The following is an 18,556-nucleotide window of genomic DNA, read 5'->3' as shown; positions in this document are numbered from 1 at the left end:
TATATGACATTGTGAATATACAACACATATAGTATTTAATATTGAAATAAACAAGTTTTCATTCAGCCAGTGTTTTCTGTTCCCGTGCGAATTCCTTCCACAAAAATAGTAGTGAGTATTCGGACAAACAATCGAGTCGGCAGCCACACATTCCGACCGACGGGACAAACATTCCTACAAAAATATAACAAAAAAACTATTTGAAGAATACTATATTTATAATTTTTATACATATTTGTTTCCTTTTTATCAACTAGGGTTTCTGGACTGAACTTACTTTTTAACGTGGGCTCCGAACCACGGTCCAATCATGAACCACCTATCGACTGGCAAGTGACCAACTTGCAGATCATCCCGGAAGACGTCCGGTCTTACTCAGCCTGTTTACTGACGTGACTGGCATCATTTTCTCTTTCGTATTTTGCACTCTTGCCTAAGAACAATCACAAATGTTAAACAATCACAAACATAAGTTTCCGACCATGCCCCAGCAGAATTTGAACCCGCGGCTATAGCAACAGCAGGAAAACCGCCCTGTCGCCTTGACTGAAGGATTGGAGATGTAATATAAATCCTAAACATTTTCTAATTATTTATTTTGTTATAATATTTTTAATATATTCAAAACAAAAGAGTAAATTTGGCGCAATGAATTTCTTTTTTAGTGTTATGAGTTGTAGCTGCAGTAAACAATTATCTTTTACATGAACTGGTTCTGTAAAATGGCCATAACTTATTAACGAATCTTATCATTATTTGGCAAATTAAAAATTGCTGATCCACTTAGTTACTGATTATTTCTTTTTATAATTATAAAATAGGAATCTACTGTAAAGGTTTGCAAAACTTTAGGAACCATTTGTGGTATTCAAATTGTATATTTTAAAGCTTCCTCTTTGGCTTTAAATAATAATGGCTTTAAACAGATGCAATATTATATTGATATTTAAGAAAATAATTTCATTTTATCGTAGTACATAATATGTACAAAAGAAAAACCAAGCAACATCCCATCTGCTTCATAATTTTCGGCAATAATGGATAACAATTTTGTAACCATTTTCGTGAAAGTGACGATTTAGGCAGAGAGGTGCGTCTGATTATAAAAATCATCGTTTTGTGTCGAATTATATCAGTACATCTTTTCACTTTTATCTCATAATCTAAACTATTTTCCGTCATGCTACCGGTAAGTAAGATTAATTTTACTTTTTTTCACTCATATTCAAAGAGTTCTTCTGCATTTTTAATTATCTATAATATCAAAAAAGGCATCAGAGAAATAGTTCAAAGATAATATCAGTAAGCAAGTTCGAATTATTATTTCAAAAATTAATTATTAGTAAAATATTTACTAAATTTTGAAGTAAAATTTAGTAAAAATTTTAAAATATTTTGTAATGTCATCGGTAAATAATTTTTCGCAAAACAATAATTAGAAATTAATTAATAGATAATAATTTCACTAAAATTATATCTAGTTTTCGTTTTGACGTATATACAAAATTCACTTTTTTATATTCGAAAGTACTCATTCATTTTATTGTCTTAATCAACTGGTGATAATCGTCATATTCAGTTTGACCATTAATATTTTCAATACTATCTAACATACTAAACTAAGTTATAATTTAAGGAGATTAGAATTCAGATTTATAGGTAATCTGTTAAAAGATATGTATTGGCAAATGTAAATTTTCATGCATTAAGACAAATCTGTCATATTTGATAACACATCGTATGGTAGAGCATATTATCCATTATTGTTGGGCATATTTATCAATTTCAATAAATGTTCTGTTACAAGTAACGTGACCCTACAGCAATAATGGATGGAAGATTACGGTTAAAATGCGTTTAAATACCGCATTTCATATCCTAGCTCATCAAGCTCTCACAACAATATTAATGTTCATTCGGCAAAATTCTGCTTCATTTATAATCTTCATCATCAACACTGTCAATGAACAAAGTTGAATATATCAAGACTTATCAAACAGGGAAGTATTAAGAGGTGATAATGTATTACAAACATCTGAATTCAAGCGACGAAAAAAATGTGTTTGTCCAAATGGGTAAATTTATATTATGTTTTTACGATTTTCGTCTGACAAATTGAATATTAACGCCATCTCTGTTTTAATTATAATGGTGTTACGATAGCATTAATATTTATAATGAGATTTGAGAAAGTTTCTTCTGCTATCAGACCCCAAGGCATCACACATTTCGTTATAAAACCATACAATTCCGGTAAAAAGTGTCAGTTCATCTTTCACCTTCACCCTTGTAGTCAAATCTGTCATTATGTTTCCTGTAAGTATTTATGATGAATTTGATTTCAGATTAATATTAATTAATAATTCTTTAACATATTGTAATCATCAGAACTGCTAAATACAGTATGCTTTTTATAGTGATCTGACTTAATCATAATAGTCGTGCATATTATAATAATGGTTGCAGTGCTTCTTCTTTATCATTTTAGGGATCTAGAGCATCAAAATTTCCCATTATTTTTCCCAATCTTCTTTTTTTTCAAGATTAATAAGTGTAATATCCATATGATAAATATTTTGATATCTATATACAAATCTGTAGATCTTATTATTTCATTATCATCGTATACCTTCCGTTGAAAGAATGATTAAATGCTGAACTCTTTTTGAAGACTACTGGTCTACTTAAAATTATCCGAAATGATAAATTATTGGTACTATGATTTATTTATGGCAAAAAAAAGATGAATAATTAAAAGTTTTGGAAAATATTTCATTATTGAAATAATTAATATTTAATTTAATAACATGAAGAACCCAAAGACCATACTAAAGTCACAACTATTGACTTCTATAGCGTGTATTACCCAGCAACTCTCTGACTTACACTCAAGCAGTGACAATATCTATTTTGTTGATAGTTTTTAGACAAATACTATAAGAAAGCTTCTTCATTGTTAGCCATTTTAGCTCCTTGAAATCCTATTAACAATTATTGTATAATTGATATACAATATAATTGATATTTACAAATATTGATACCTTCGTAACATCATAATAACCATTTATTCATTCGCCTGATGTCATTAACCATCACTTATTATTATATTTTAATACTTATCTAATTATAATATTATATTCGGAATCATAGCGTAGTTGCATGGAGCAATAACAGTTAATAATGTTACTAACACTGAGGTATTTAGCATTATTCACAGACATTTTTTCAAAATTAACAGTTATTCGTATATACAACGATATAACTCCCATTAAAAATATAACTTCCATATTGTTACGCATGAATCCTATAGAAAAACAATAAACAGAAATGGTTAAACGACTATTTTTGGCTGATACTATCGCTCTGATTTTATTTTAATATATTTTGTTCCAAACACACCTGTCAAAAAAGCTTATTTTACCATGTAAAACAGGTCATTTGCCAGTTTTACCATCGATATTAGCCCATTGTAATTGAGTATTATATGGAATATTGTCGTTTTTATAAATATTTGCTGTAACATAGGTCTAAATAATAATAATAAATATTCAATATATAAATATTCAATTTACTTTTGCAAATATTATAATTACTAATTTTAATTTGGAGTAATATTAATTAATTGTCATATTTTATAATATTTACTATATGTATATCAAATCTTTTCAATGGTCAATAGGAGTAATGAATCCTATAAATTTTTTCATATATCTCTTGTGTGTAATATTATAGTATGAAGCGTAATATTAGCGATTCCCATTTCAAATCAGTCTATGAATGACATTGTGATAGAAGTCATAACCTTTCTGGTAGGCTATTCTGTCATGGGGATGAACTTGGGAGACTCCCTCCCCTTTTCCGCGTAAACTGACTGTTATTTTGAGTCGGGTGTTTGGTAAATTGGTAAATTCAAGTTTCATTACATCATGACGCAAGCACATGTTTTATTTCTTTGATATGTCATATAAAACATGATTATTTATTATTATATTGTCGCTCTACACCATCGCATTAACATTTTTCAACAGATTTAACCATATAAAGTTTTCTTTAAATTCATCACTTCTTGATTTAATTTTTTTTTGGTCCTGTCACTAACATGTCACAACTTGCGATGTGATAATTTTCATATACTTTACAAAACAGTGGAATAATTACATGTTTACAAATTTATTGTAGATTGTTTTTTTTATAAACCCGACTAACGCTAAGAAATGATGAACGCCCAATGATGTCAGATGATACATCACAGTTTGCAACGCAAATCGACTAATGCATTATTTTTCTTGTTTCGCACAACAACTTCACGTACTACATCAACATGCCCTTCTGAACAACCACTACAGCGCCTCTTTATCTCTCTCTACGTGTTGATTTTCTTTAATTTGGAGATTATTCAAACCGAAAATATATCATAGTTTCTCAGCAAATGATTTTTATAAAAATAAAACTAACCAATCAAAACAATGACTATTCAATAAATTCATTTGTAAATATTATCAATTTATTTTTAAACTAATATGTTTAAAGATAATTAAAGCTATTTTAACACAATATCCTGGCTAGAAATATATTTTATCCTAAAAGCAAATTAAAGATATTTTTTAATTTAAACTTTGCTTCCGTAAAAATACGCCGCCAAAGTATATAACGATTTTTATTCGAGTACTTTTCGTGCTTTTTTCGGCCATTTGCGTGATTTATAGCGTCGTTTAGAAATTTACTGTCCAAATATTCGTCCTGATTGAGATAAAATCGTATAAAAGCTCGGGTAGATTATTAACAGGGTTTAAAATGCACGTTAGGATACTAGTAAACTATTTATTATTTTCGAAAGTTTATGGGTGCTTGATTATAAAATTCTATTCATTTATATAAATATAAAATTCATTTTATTTCGATAATAATATATTGTTCTTCAAAGTTCTGTAAAAATGGCATGCTTTTTATATAATATAAAATTTGATATTGGAAAAAAATCACTAACATTCCTATTATATCTCTCCTAAAGTTAAGTACAGAATATTGATATACGGTTATTTTTTATTTTTTATTCAAGGTAATGGTAAATTAATTTAGCCAATCTTTTTCGCAACACATGTATACCAACTTAGTTTTTTAATTTTCAAATAATTATTGTTTTAGGATTATAAAACGACCTTAAAACACTTCTTGGATTGGGTTTTAATTTAATTATTAATTTAAAATTGTGCTTGCGTAAATTCACAAGCAAGACTAGGGGGTATAAATAGATTTATATATATTTATTTGAAATTTAATTTTATTGAGACTAATTTAAACTAGAGCTAATTAACACTTTTACATTTACAACACATACAAATTTGCGTCATTATTCTTATTTCATGCGTATTATCCACTAGTTATATTGTTTCCACTTGGATGGATAACTTCGTGGCTCTATTTAATTTGTAACATTTGCAAATAATCCAAGAATTTGCGTTGTCAGTATTGAGTCATAATAGCGAACACTTAAGTCCAAATGAGCTTGATTGTTTAATTGGAAGGTACTCCCAACTAGCCAGAATATTTATTTAATTTTTGGTCTGATCTGCTCAGATTTTCGGCGATGTTTTCAATTTATCCTATCATTGAGATGGATTAATTTCATTAATTAACTTAAAACGATGTTCTCAGAGTCCGATGGAACTATATCAGATAAATGAGATGATGATTCCGAAATGATATAATTTAAAACTTTGATAGAAATTTCTCGAAGAACCATCATTCCATGTTCTGCGTGAGAAAGCGAAAGAAACACCACGATTTTTTCAATTTTTTAATTTTCACAATCATTAATATTAATTGCTATTTATAAGTTAAATAAAATTCTTTCGGCAGATATGTTAAGCTAATTCCTAAAAAAAGATGACGATATATTTAATATGCTTGTAGTGGATTAGAGTTTAATAAATTCGTAATATCTCAATCAAGACAGGGAAAAAATAGCGTTGGCAAAGATTAATTTGAAATATGTTTATAGAACTAGAAACAGAGAAAGTCACTATTTTCATAATTGATTCATTTGAGATTACATCTTCATTTCAAAAATTGTCTACAAATTACAAAAGATATATAAGAAATTGCACTGTAATGGTGAAACGGATGGGACCATAGTCAAGAATATACGTCAAAGATTATCAAACTCAGGAAACGCACTGCTTTGGCAAAACCAAAAAATTTGCAGAGCATGTGATTTAAAAGTTCGTTCGACAAACAATGACATAAAAATTATGAGGAAGAAGGAGAGAATCAACACAACAGTCAACAGTGCTCATTTTAGTTGTTTAATTTGAAAACATTTAGTTCCGAAACCCATCAAGCACTTTTGAAAAGTTATGGTGATGCTGCTCAGTTATACCCCAATCGATTTGTTTTTAACGAGATAAAAATAGTTATTTTGATGTTCATGACGTATAACAGACTGGACGTCCAAAAAAGTCCAACGCCAACAATTTTCAGGACTTATGGGGGAAAACAGAGTTTAAAAACTAAAAAAACTTTCAAACCGCTTAGTAGTTAATGAGTAACGGAAAACGCATGTCCGTAAAGTTTTGCTTGAATAAAACTCTTATTAGAGGTATCGACGGATGCCAATTGAACAAAATGAATGACGTTGAACGTAAGGTTGAAAAAAAAACAGTTGTAGCGGGTAACATACGCATGGTTCTCCCAGTACATGACAACTTTTAGTAATACGTCGCAAGTGTTCAACAATGGTCAAAATACATACAAATACTTAATATAATAATGTATGTTTTATTATATCTTTTATATAATAGCTCAAGTCAAACCCAATAACCATTAAAACAAAAAAAAATGTAAACGTCAATAAAATAACTAATTAGGTTTTGATAAAGTTGTCTCAATTTAATACAGTTCAACAAACATCGTGTTCAATCAACCTGCAGGAACATAAACATTTCCATGCGTATTTTTCAGTTGTTTTTAATTAATTTTCCGTAGTTTTAAACGGGTCGCTATTTGTTATTCCAATTTTTTTTCCATCGTTAGAGTTAAGCCCTCTTTTTGGATCTTCCACATAATACCTTTTTATAAATGAGTGAACGTATACAAGCCATTTTTTTTAATGGATTGTTTGCCTTTTAAAGTTCTAGATTTTGCATTGTTATCGACGAAAATATTATATTATCTGAGACTGATACTTTTAAATATAATGGTAAGAACGTCATTTGTTTAATGTGTAGATTTAGTGTACTGTTAGAACTTTCTTGCTATATATATATATATATATATATATATATATATATATATATATATATAATAGCGAAATAATGTTCCTTCTAACGTTATTATTTGGACGCTAATGTTTTTCATTAAACATGTTTTTTTGGTCCATCAAAATGCATAACATAAATTTGTTTCATTTGCTTATCTAGAGGACTACACATTAAAATATTGGTAATATTTTATATTTAATGACATCACCATAAATCTCCGCTCATATCAGGACAAGGTGGCCTTTAATTCAATTATTAATTTAAACATAAACTGACCTCGTTCTCACAGCCTACTGCATTCAATTGGAATCTGTTTAACGTTACTTGCTTCGCCATCACCATCATCGATAGGCGAGCATTTTGCAACGTATATCGAGAAAGTTGCAATTTTAGGTCGCTGATTTATCTTATACACGTACACAACACCGCTGTCGCTCATAGTGGTTTTTCAGTTCATTCTCTCAGCTTCATCAACGTGATCAGTACCGTTATAAATAGTTTTAAACACAGTGTAAGTACTATTCCTATAAATGTCACTGTTCACTAATATAAATATCATATTATCTCGTAGTTATAAACTTTTAAAAGTTATTTTAAGTGGCGAAATTACAATTATTAAAACGCCAAAATTATACATAATTTTAAACTTTTAATCGCAAATAACGTCTGACAAAAATAATTGAAGTATATTTAAGGGACTCGTCAATACGAGTATAAATTTGTTTTGAGTCATGTTAACGTTTGCATCTTTTAACCTACATATTTCTCATAGATGGAAATAACTATTCACTAGCATTTCTATTGTTTCCACTTTCTATTCTTTCTCGTTATTAGCTGATGCAACCAGTTAAATGAATATTAAAATGATATTCAGTCAACACAATTGTTTTTTTTTTCTATTAATATACTAGAAAATGTTTTGCTTTCATTTCCATCTCATGTTTTATTTATACTATTAAAAACATATTGTGTTGGCTTTAATTTACATAATATCGCGATTCATATTTTTTTAAAATCGAACAATGTAGTTTTATTTAAAAAAGCATTATATATTTAGTATTCTTTCCGTAAAAATATCATTTGTATGTTGCTCTGTTACCAGTGAACAACTATTGTAACTTTTAATGTTTTTTGTAGGTAATTTTTGGCGTGCTGGCCATCATTTCTACTACCCATTGCGGTATACTTCACGGTGATCTCAGTCCACCAGCTGCTGGGCTCGGCTTCAGTACTGGATACGGTGACCAAGCACCACACGTGCCGCTAGGAGCCGACCTAACACCGATCAGTCATGGCGGAGCTGTTGCTGGGTCTTTTGCTTCGTCTGAATCACATGCTGGATCATTTGGAGGCGCTGGTCTTGCTTCCGGAGGAGCTCTTGCATCGTCTGGATCATTTGGGCATGGATTTGGGAATGGATTTGGAGGTGGATCTACCATAGCTTCGGGATCGTTGTCGGTAGGACACGCCGATGCCGGTTCCTTGAGTTCCGGAGGTTTTAGTTCGGCAGGAGCAGGAGGATTCGCAGCTGCTAGCGCTGATGCGAGTGCGAGTAGTTTCGGTGGTGCCGGATTAGCCAGTGCTAGTGCGGGTGGTTTCGGAGGTGTCGGATTGGCAGAAGCTGGAGCAGGAGCAGGTTTCGGAGCTGGTGCTGGTGGATTCGGAAGTGGTTTTGGAGCTAGTGCTGGAGCTGGAGCCGGTGGATTCGGAGGCGGTTTTGGAGCTGGTGCCGGAGCCGGTGGATTCGGAGGAGGTTTTGGAGCTGGCGCTGGAGCCGGAGCAGGAGCCGTTGGATTTGGAGGTGGATTTGGAGCTGGTGCTGGAGGATTGGCCGCTCATGGTTCTGGAGATGGAGTAGTAGACCACGGCACCACTTACGACCACCGTTTCGAAAGAGTCCCAGTACCCCAACCAGTCCCTGTACCCGTCACCGTTGACCGACCAGTCCAAGTACCAGTACCAGTACCCAGACCCGTTGAAGTACCTCGACCTGTACACGTAGACGTTCCCGTTCCAGTCCACGTAGAAGTGAAACGCCCAGTTCCAGTACCAGTGCCTCGCCCAGTCCCCGTACACGTCAAAACACCAGTTTACGTTAAAGTACCCACACCAGTGCACGTAAACGTACCTAAACCCTACCCTGTAGTCGTCGCCAGACCATACCCAGTTCACGTACCCGTTAAAGTAGCCGTGAAAATACCAGTACCTGTTGGACTACATACCTCCGCCCCTGTAGGCGTTCACGCTCATAGTGGATACGTCACATTGAAACAGCATGGCTGGTAATCATACCAGAGGATGTCATCATGCAGTATATATATGCCATTTGCTTCATTCTAGTCTGATAGTTGTTTAAGTTTTTTATTGCTATGTTTGTTATTAATAATGAAAATACCTTTTGTCATTCTACAATTTTTTTTATGTCAATTCACACTAAATCCATTCTCCATTCTTACAAATAAAACATTTTAAATTGAATAATAACTGGGTATCAGACTGGCGTTATAATAATAATTTTATTTTAAAATTACTAAGAAACCTTGAAGAGCGAAATCTGTAGCAAAATAGCACAGACTGATGATCATAGTGACTATAAAACAAAGGATATATATTACGTATAACATCGAATGTTAAATAAATCTAATTCAAACGTAGAACAGTTAAACATTGTTTACGGGAAAAACAATCCCATAGCTAGCAGTCATGAAACATAACATTCTAGTGGTAATGTTTTAACGTGTTATTAATCAATTTACCAACATAATACCAAACATAATTTTTGTACTTTTTTAAAATCAACATCTCTCGCAAAATAATTATGATAATCGAACATATATGCAGAATAATTTAAATTTTATATAAAATGATAATTAAAACAAACAAAAATAGTTGTTTCTTGTATATCTGTTATAAACTGGAAAAGAGTTTAGAACACAAGCTAAATTTACTTTAAAATCTGTTTTATTAAAGAAAACAAGAGGCAACTTGTTGAACGGCGATACAAATCGAGACTGAAGGTTTCTTCTATGACCATGCCATATCTCACTCATTCAGCCACTCGACTGCGTGATATAACATCTCTCTCCTAAAGAAACGGCCACGGTGATGTACGTGGTCGATATCCTGTCTGAATAGCCATATCCTGCCCCCATAGCTGTTGTAAAATTATTTCTTTAAGTATCACCTGTAACATCAACCCTCTTTGGCCTTTCTAGATCATCTAAATCTTCGTTTATACTTAAATGTTCATGGTATCCCTTCTTCATGGAAGGGTCCTCCAAATTTTGGTCACTCCAGATTGCAATATTCTATAGCTGGGAAACTGATCAACTACAATCTGTCTTTGGTGACTCACTCCGAACTGCAAACTTCTGTCCAAATTCCAATAGACTTCATAATCATGTTAATTTACAATAACATCAGTCCGCTTCTGGTGGACTCACTGCTTGAAATGTGACGCATATGGCGAGAATTCAGGGACTACGTTTGTTCTTTAAAGCTTGAATGTTCCTTACTTGCAGTAGCATTCAAGTAAGTTTTGTGACTTGGAGACCTTGAGGACGTTCAATCCACCTTTTGTCGCATTACAGCATCACTTACGATACTTTTGCCATAACTACACTTAACTACGCCTAGGAATACTTCGAGAAACTGAGGAACAAGAACAATTGCCAATCAAACGTCAACCTGTCTTTTTTTTGATAATTTATTTCATTCTGGTTAATTTAATGAATTTAAAAGAGAACGGCCTATAATCTCCTCCAAATCCTACCGCCAATTAACAATATTTTTAATAAAAAAATTGAACCAACTTCAAGAAATTAATAAGGAACTCAGTAAAAAGTAAAAAATAATCGCACTTAGATTTTTTAACACAAAAAAAAATATTACAAAAATACACCAAACCTTTAAAAACAACGATATCGATATATCGGTCAAAAAATATATTATTATATATTACAAAAAAAACAATATATCTATATATTTTCGTCATCCCTACTACCTACCACACATAATTTATATCGTACTACATACACACAATTTAGCTTAATACCCACCTAAACCTTAACAGTATTATTTTAACTACTACCAACTGATCACAAGTCGGTACGAGTAACAAATTAGATTTGTTTTGTTCGCAGTTTAATTTTGTATATATGTCACAAAATTGTATTATTATTTTTATATTATTTCGGGGGACACAAAACTATGAATTTATGTTAAAACCTGTTTAATTCGACTAAAGAAGGGGAAGGAAGGTATTTTACTATTAGAAAATAGACCAAACCTATCTCACTCGTTCACGATTTAGCTAGTCTTAAAACAAAGGACCCTTGCACATCACACCGATAGTCAGGGCTGTAACTGTTAAATGTACATCTTAAAATTCTTAATAATTAATTTATTATTGATGATGTATGTCAGATATTATTCTTAAAGCATCACCTATTGATTATTAAAATTTCCACTGTAGAGACATTGGGACATGACTAATTAAATATCTTGCATAAACTCAAAAATATTATCCCAGATGTGGGGTGGCAGCAATGACGACTAACCAACGGAAACTAAGATCTTGTAACTCCTATACGTTGATCCTATATGATACTCCTATATGTTAATAGGTCAATTGAAAAGTGACTGACACATAGATGGCGTTACTACAATTAAATCCATATGTTTTTAGTTAGTCCTAACCCTCAAAAGAGACATAGCGTTATTGACCGTTTGAAAGACGAAATCGCCTAAAACCGACCGCATTTGAAGAAAAAGAAAGTGCTGCTTCACCAAGACAATGCACCGCGTCAAAAATCCATTAATTGGGCTTCGAATTGCTTCCTCAGCCACTGGATTCTCCAGATCTGGCCCACTGCGACTGTTCTCAGATCTCAAAAGAATGCTCGCTGGGAAGAAATGTTCGTCGAATGAAGAGGTGATCGCTGAAACTGAGGCCTATTTTGAAGCATTGAATAATAGTATCGAAAAGTTGGAGTTGGAGGGTCGCTATAATCAGTGTATCACCCTTGAAGGGAATTATGCTGAATAAAAAAAACTAAGTCCCCACTGTTTAATTTCGTTCCAAAATGCGATTTAATACCACTAGTCTAAAATTATATTTTTGACGTTATATTTAAGGATGAATTTGTTTATTTAAATACTGGTGAAGTTTGTTTCCATGCCTAACCGCTTTATATAGTATCTTATTTTGGAGTTTATGAACTCTACCGTTTACACTTTCGTGTGTGGACGACATTATTCATACTATGAATGGAAATTTATTCCAGATAACTTCAAGAGGATAAATATGTTTTTATTTATGTCCAGTAAGGGGAAGCATAAGTATGATATATGAGCGAAATGCCCAGGACTGTATAAAAATTTTAAAATTATTAAGATGAATATTGTTGAAATGTATGAAAACGACACTGGACGGTCTATGTATCTAATATAGAAATTCTATTTAGGACCATTACGCCTGCAAATATACCTATTATCTCGATTCTAATATATTTATTGGAATTATGGATCTGTGCCCTTTTGGATTTTCTGTAAAATAAGGAAACACAATATTTCTTGCACAAACATATGTTAATAGTACAACGTTCTATTCTCCATGAAGCTTGTGAATGTCATGTTACTCGTATGGATCAATAGAAAAGAATTACTTACGTAACATTAATGATTGAATATTTTTCTATATAGCAGAGAACCAATCTTTTTAAGAGTGAAATGTGCATTTTTTGAGCAACACGGAAGTAAATGAAGCTAAAAGTAATATTTAAAAATATATATTGCAGTTTTAAATCTATAGAACACAACTAGAATCCAGAACGGACCTCCCCAATTATCGTAAGTAATGTTACCGACCTTGATTTGTTTTACGAAACACTGAGGTCCAACTATATAGTATTCAAAGCAACGGTACTAAATAATGGGAAAATAAAATTGAACGCCGATTGTCGTACAACATTCAGAAAAATAATAGATTATCTAGAGTTGCTCAAATTGCAATGCCACTCTTATTAAGACAAACAAACTAGAGACATCAAAGTTATGGCGAGAGGACTTCCATTAACAGCTAAAAGTAAAGAAATTATCGCAGAACTAAATCAAAATGGGCCTAAATGTTTAAATGCGACAAATATTTTAAAAAAAGAAAAGACCAAAAATAAGAAAGGAGAAATTTTATTAGTCCATAAGAAGCCATTACCCCTATTTATGTTAACCTTTGAACATTATACGGACGCAAAAATCATTTTTTGGTTTTAAAAGAATTTTAGGGGTCAAAATAAAAATAGGACACACTCGGAAATTCGGCAGAAGACCCAGATGAAGATGTGTAAAATGTTCAGGCAACCAAATCACCACAGAGTGTAGAAAACCCAAAGAAGCTAAGCCGAAATGTGCAAACCGTAATGAAGCGCATCCGGCAAGTTATAGAGGATGTGTAGTTGCTAAAACACTACACGAGAGGAGAAGTAAAGTAGTTCAACAATGAATGAAAAGAAACAACCGAAAAAATTTAACAAAGTTAAAGGTGAAATGACTTACGCCCAAAGTATCAGTCAAAATAACCAAAGAGATACAAAGAAAGATGAAGCAACCACCAACGAGTTGCTACATAAACTAATAGGAAATCTGGGCAGACAGGAAAAAATGATGTGGCCCCAAAACGCGAAATGGAAAATAAATATATCCGAATTGCAATTTGGTTTTCTAATGGAATCCAGCAACATCACGCTACCCTACAAGTATTTCTAAATATGCAAAAAACAGATATCCATTTAACAAAAGAATCCATTATAATATTTAGGGAATATACATTTTATCATACCATCCAGTTAAAACCGCAAGAGGAAGAAGTGCAATAATATTAAAAAAGAACATTTCCCACCATGAGGAACCCGGGCTGAGTATAGCATAAAATCAGGTAACAGCAGTAACTGTTAAATCAAGTAGATACAGGGTTACAATAGGCGCAATTTATTGTCCTCTATGTTTTTATTGAAAAAGCATACGAAAGTAAAAAAGTAAGGTCAGCTATATTATTCGATATAGCACAAGCCTTCAATAAGGCATGAAGACCTGTTTATAAACTACAGAAAATGCTACCAAACAACACACCGAACTATTAAAATTATACATTACAACCAGAATATTTAGAGTCAAACAAAAAGAAGCTTACTCTATAATAAAAGAAGCTAAAGCAGGTGTACCATAAGGAAGTGTACTGGAATCAACGTTTTATCTACTCTACACTTGTGATATACCACAAATGGAAAATATTATAATGGCTACATTTGCTAATGATACACGATTATAGCTGTCGGAGACAATAGTGAAGAAGCCTCACGAAAATTATAATAGGCAAGTGACAATATACATAATTGGACACAAACTTGGAAAATAATAATTAATGAAAGTAAATCTGTACATGTGCAATTCACCTAGAAATAGACCGTACAAGCACCAATAACATTAAATAATACTATCATTCTATAAAGCAACAACGTTAAATATCTCGGAATGAATCTTGATGCAAAATTTCGCTGGAAGATATGTATCCCATATATCTTCCGTCTCCAGAAAAAAAAGAAAAGAATAAAACTGAAATTGAAATATAGGAAAATGTACTGGCTAATTGGAAAAAAATCGCAATTATCAGTACATAATAAATTGCTATTATATAAGCAAATACTGAAACCTATATTGTCATATGGTGTTTAATTATAGGGATGTTCTACAAAGAGTAACATAAAAAAAAACACAAATTTTTCAGAACATAGTCCTGAAAGGTATTGTGGGTGCACCCAAGTATTATAGGACTGATTACCTATATCCTACATCGAGACCTTTACATACCCACAGTCAGTCAAGAAATCAAGGTAATTGCAAGGGGGCATGATGAAAGACCCCATACCCATGAGAATCTTGAAATATTGCAGCTTTTGAATGCCACCAGAACAGGACACACTTAAAAGAATCAAACCATCTGATCTTGTGTAGTTTGTGTAGTGAGGTGTATATAATTAAAAATACAGCAGTGACATGTATAAACATTATTTAAGCAGAGACTAAGATAGGGCCGATGGGTCATCCTAATTTATACCTAGAATTAAGTTATTATAAAGACAAATTTTAGGTTAGACTGAAACGACTAGTACCAATGTAATAATTAAATAATAAAAAAAAATTCACTGCGAAAGTTGATGTTACACATTATGTCTGTAAGTCATATAAATAAATAAATACTCGTGTTATACTGTTACAGAGAGTAATTTTGTACAGTTGTATCTCAATCTCTTTGGGTATATAATAGATATTTTTCGCTTTAGAAAGGCTGCTGTCTCTGATATGCTTTATGTCTACGCTTGATCATTTTCAAACACTGCTCCGAATCATCAACTCGCATTTGTTCTTCGGTCAACCGTGAGCTCGCGCGGCATCCACTTTGCATAAAGCTTTCTCATACCCAAATATTCATGAATGATATGATGAACACATTCAGTTGATATCTTTAGAGTGTCTGCTATTTCATTCAATTTCAATTTACGGTCACTCAAAATCATTTTGTGGATTTTTTAAAAGTTTTCGTCGATAACAACCGCTTTTGGGCGTCCATGCGTTCACCGTCTTCGGTGCTCATTTCACCAGGTCTAAACTTAGCTTACCAATCCTTGATGGTTGATTTTCCTGGGGCAGTGTTCGGAAACTCGGCATCAAGCCAAGTTTTTGCTTAATCTGTATTTTTTCCCTTCAAAATGCAATATTTTATCAACATGCAAAATTCCTTTTTATCCATTTTTTTTTTCACAATAACAAAAGTTGCTTCACTCAAAATGCTATAATTCACAAATAATCCGACAGCTATCAAATTTACACAGGCATGTTTTGAGGGTTAGGGCTAACTAAAAAGCATATTGATTTAATTCTAGTAACGCTATGTGTTACGGGGACTTTTCAATTGACCTGTTATGCTTGTATGTTTCCCATTTGAAATAGTTTTCGGCTAGTGATCTTTCAGCATATGTTAGTATACATGAATAAACCTATACCTTAAATTTAAACTATTTTATTTTTATGTTTATTATGTTATGAAGACCATCGAAGTACTAATATATGTAAGCTTGCGTTACTCAATCAGTTGCTAGATGTATATTATCTATATATTATAACACTTGGGCTGAAAAGTTTCAGGCCTAACACATAGATGGCGTTAATTTTATTGAATTCACCGCTTTTCAGTTAGTACCAACCATTAAAAGAAAGCTGTTAATACTTTATGATATTCTATTCACAACTTTGTGAATTACTGTGGCAAGAATGATACTACTTTTGTAATTTTCAAAACAATGGATAAAAAACAATGTCGTCCTCGTTTAAGTTTACACTACTTCTTAACACTTATTAACTATAAGGACTTCGCTCCATCAAAAACAAAACTAAAACCTTGGTTTGCTGACTTCAAACGTGGTCGTAGAGACATCGATGATGTAAAACGCAGGAGACGTCCAAATGAGGTTGTAACACGAAAGAAATTAACAAAATAGTTTTAAATTACCGAAAAGTAAAGTTTCGCGAATTAGCTAACATCGTGAAAATATCAAAAGAACGTATTGTGAGTGGGCACCAACTGGTGAAGCTCGTCCAAAACACCCTCACGATTGCGCTCTCAACAATTGGCTGGGAGGGTTATGGCCTCGGTATTTTAGAAGATGCGTGGCGTAATATTCATCGCCTATCTTGAGAAGAGAAATGCCATTAACAGAGAATCTTATATAGCGTTATTGGAGCGGATGAAGGTCGAAATTGCAAAGAAATAACCAGATATGGCGAAGGAAAAATTATGTTTCGTCAAGAAACGCACCGTGTCACAAAAGTCAATCAAAACAATGGCAAAACTACATGAATTGAACTTCGAATTCCTTCCACATCCACCGTATTCGCCAGATTTGCCTCCCAGCAACGCTACGTTGACGAATAAAGCTAATTTTGAAGAAAAAACTTAGCCCATGCGTTTAAAGTATATAAAAATGGTAAAATGTCAGTGTTCCAAAATTGTCATTTCTCTCCCAATAATATCGCCTCCCTCAAAAATGGACTAATTTTCCAGACCTATGTCTTAAATATTAAATGTGTCAAGTGTCATTAAATCTATTTAAAAATCCAGGAAGTTCCCGAAGTAAATGTTTATCATCCAGCTGATATAAATCTAATGCAAAAAGTTTTTAAAAATATAAAGAATACATTAAAAATACCTGTAGGGAATGAGCATTACCTATTGAATATTATATATAGTATAGGTATATTGTTTCTACTAAATCGTGGAAATAGGATTGTTTATATTATATTACATAATATTATATTGAACACACAAATATATTGAAGTGTGTAAGTGACTTCTGGGAAATGAGAATTCTGATTAAATGAAGAAAAAATAATATATAATAAAAATAATAAACTGTGTACTTAGGCATTTTTAAAATTTAATAGCTGTTACATATTTATATTATTTATAGAAATATAAATTTTGTTTGGTTTGGTATATATTACAATATTTATATACTTATAAATATACCTTCATCTTTTTTATTCATTTATTGTTCCTACAATACAAGCTTTTTTATTTCCTGTAATAAAAAATATCTTAATTTTTTTTCGATTCTGATAAAAAGTTCTTTGTTTACAATAAAAAAAGTTAATTTCATTACAAATGCTCCCAAGTGTAACGAACCATCGTTAACACTTTAAAGATTTATTTTTAATTACTAGGAATAAAAACAGATGTTTAACAAATGAAAAAGTTACTTTAAAAATAAACGCGTATTATAAACAGAAAGAAGCGAACACAAAATACAATAAAATACATTTAGAACGCGCAACTTTACCATCCTACGCCTATGAGTCTAATTTTTACTGTCGAATGACTACCATTATTTAAAAAGAGCTCCGTTTTCAACAAGCATCTTTCGGATATTATCCGGCAACCCTTCGCGTTCTCGAACCATTCGAAACAAGGGTCAATTTTCATTGAATCTAAAAATAGCCGCCATTTCTCGATTGAAAACAATTACTAACGATTCGATCAAAAAACCGTAGACGAAACCGGGTCGAAAGAAACATCCACTCCATCCTTTCTCATCCTAAATATATTTCGTGAAACACTCGCTTGGGACGTTTATCGGTTACCCGTTTTCATATGCATCGCCCGTTAAAATGTATAATAACCCACATGATTTATAATTAGGATTAAATTATATCAGAATTTATGATAAATACCCGACAAAAACATGTTA

The 18,556-nt window shown here is 32.2% G+C and overlaps 2 protein-coding genes across 5 annotated transcripts in view; one reads left to right on the top strand and one right to left on the bottom strand.

Moving 5' to 3' along the window:
* LOC143190637 (disks large 1 tumor suppressor protein) overlaps positions 1–18,556 on the bottom strand; it is a 308,341-nt gene that overhangs the window by 126,594 nt on the left and 163,191 nt on the right. The gene's annotated exons all lie outside the window — the stretch shown is intronic.
* LOC143191877 (uncharacterized) lies at positions 1,144–9,671 on the top strand. Of its 2 annotated transcripts, none has more exons than XM_076397320.1 (2): positions 1,144–1,189; positions 8,397–9,671. In XM_076397320.1, the coding sequence occupies exons 1-2, from the start codon at positions 1,181–1,183 to the stop codon at positions 9,543–9,545; spliced, it is 1,158 nt and encodes a 385-aa protein (XP_076253435.1). In that variant the 5' UTR covers positions 1,144–1,180; the 3' UTR covers positions 9,546–9,671. The 2 variants fall into 2 exon arrangements, with proteins under 2 accessions (XP_076253435.1, XP_076253434.1); XM_076397319.1 differs by lacking the exon at positions 1,144–1,189 and adding an exon at positions 2,279–2,316.

This window comes from Rhynchophorus ferrugineus, unplaced genomic scaffold (genome assembly GCF_030347505.1).
Source record: "Rhynchophorus ferrugineus isolate W39M unplaced genomic scaffold, kcgeb_rfMv2 rfM2, whole genome shotgun sequence".
Taxonomy (NCBI): domain Eukaryota; kingdom Metazoa; phylum Arthropoda; class Insecta; order Coleoptera; family Curculionidae; genus Rhynchophorus; species Rhynchophorus ferrugineus.
This window is presented reverse-complemented; position numbering and strand designations above follow the sequence as displayed.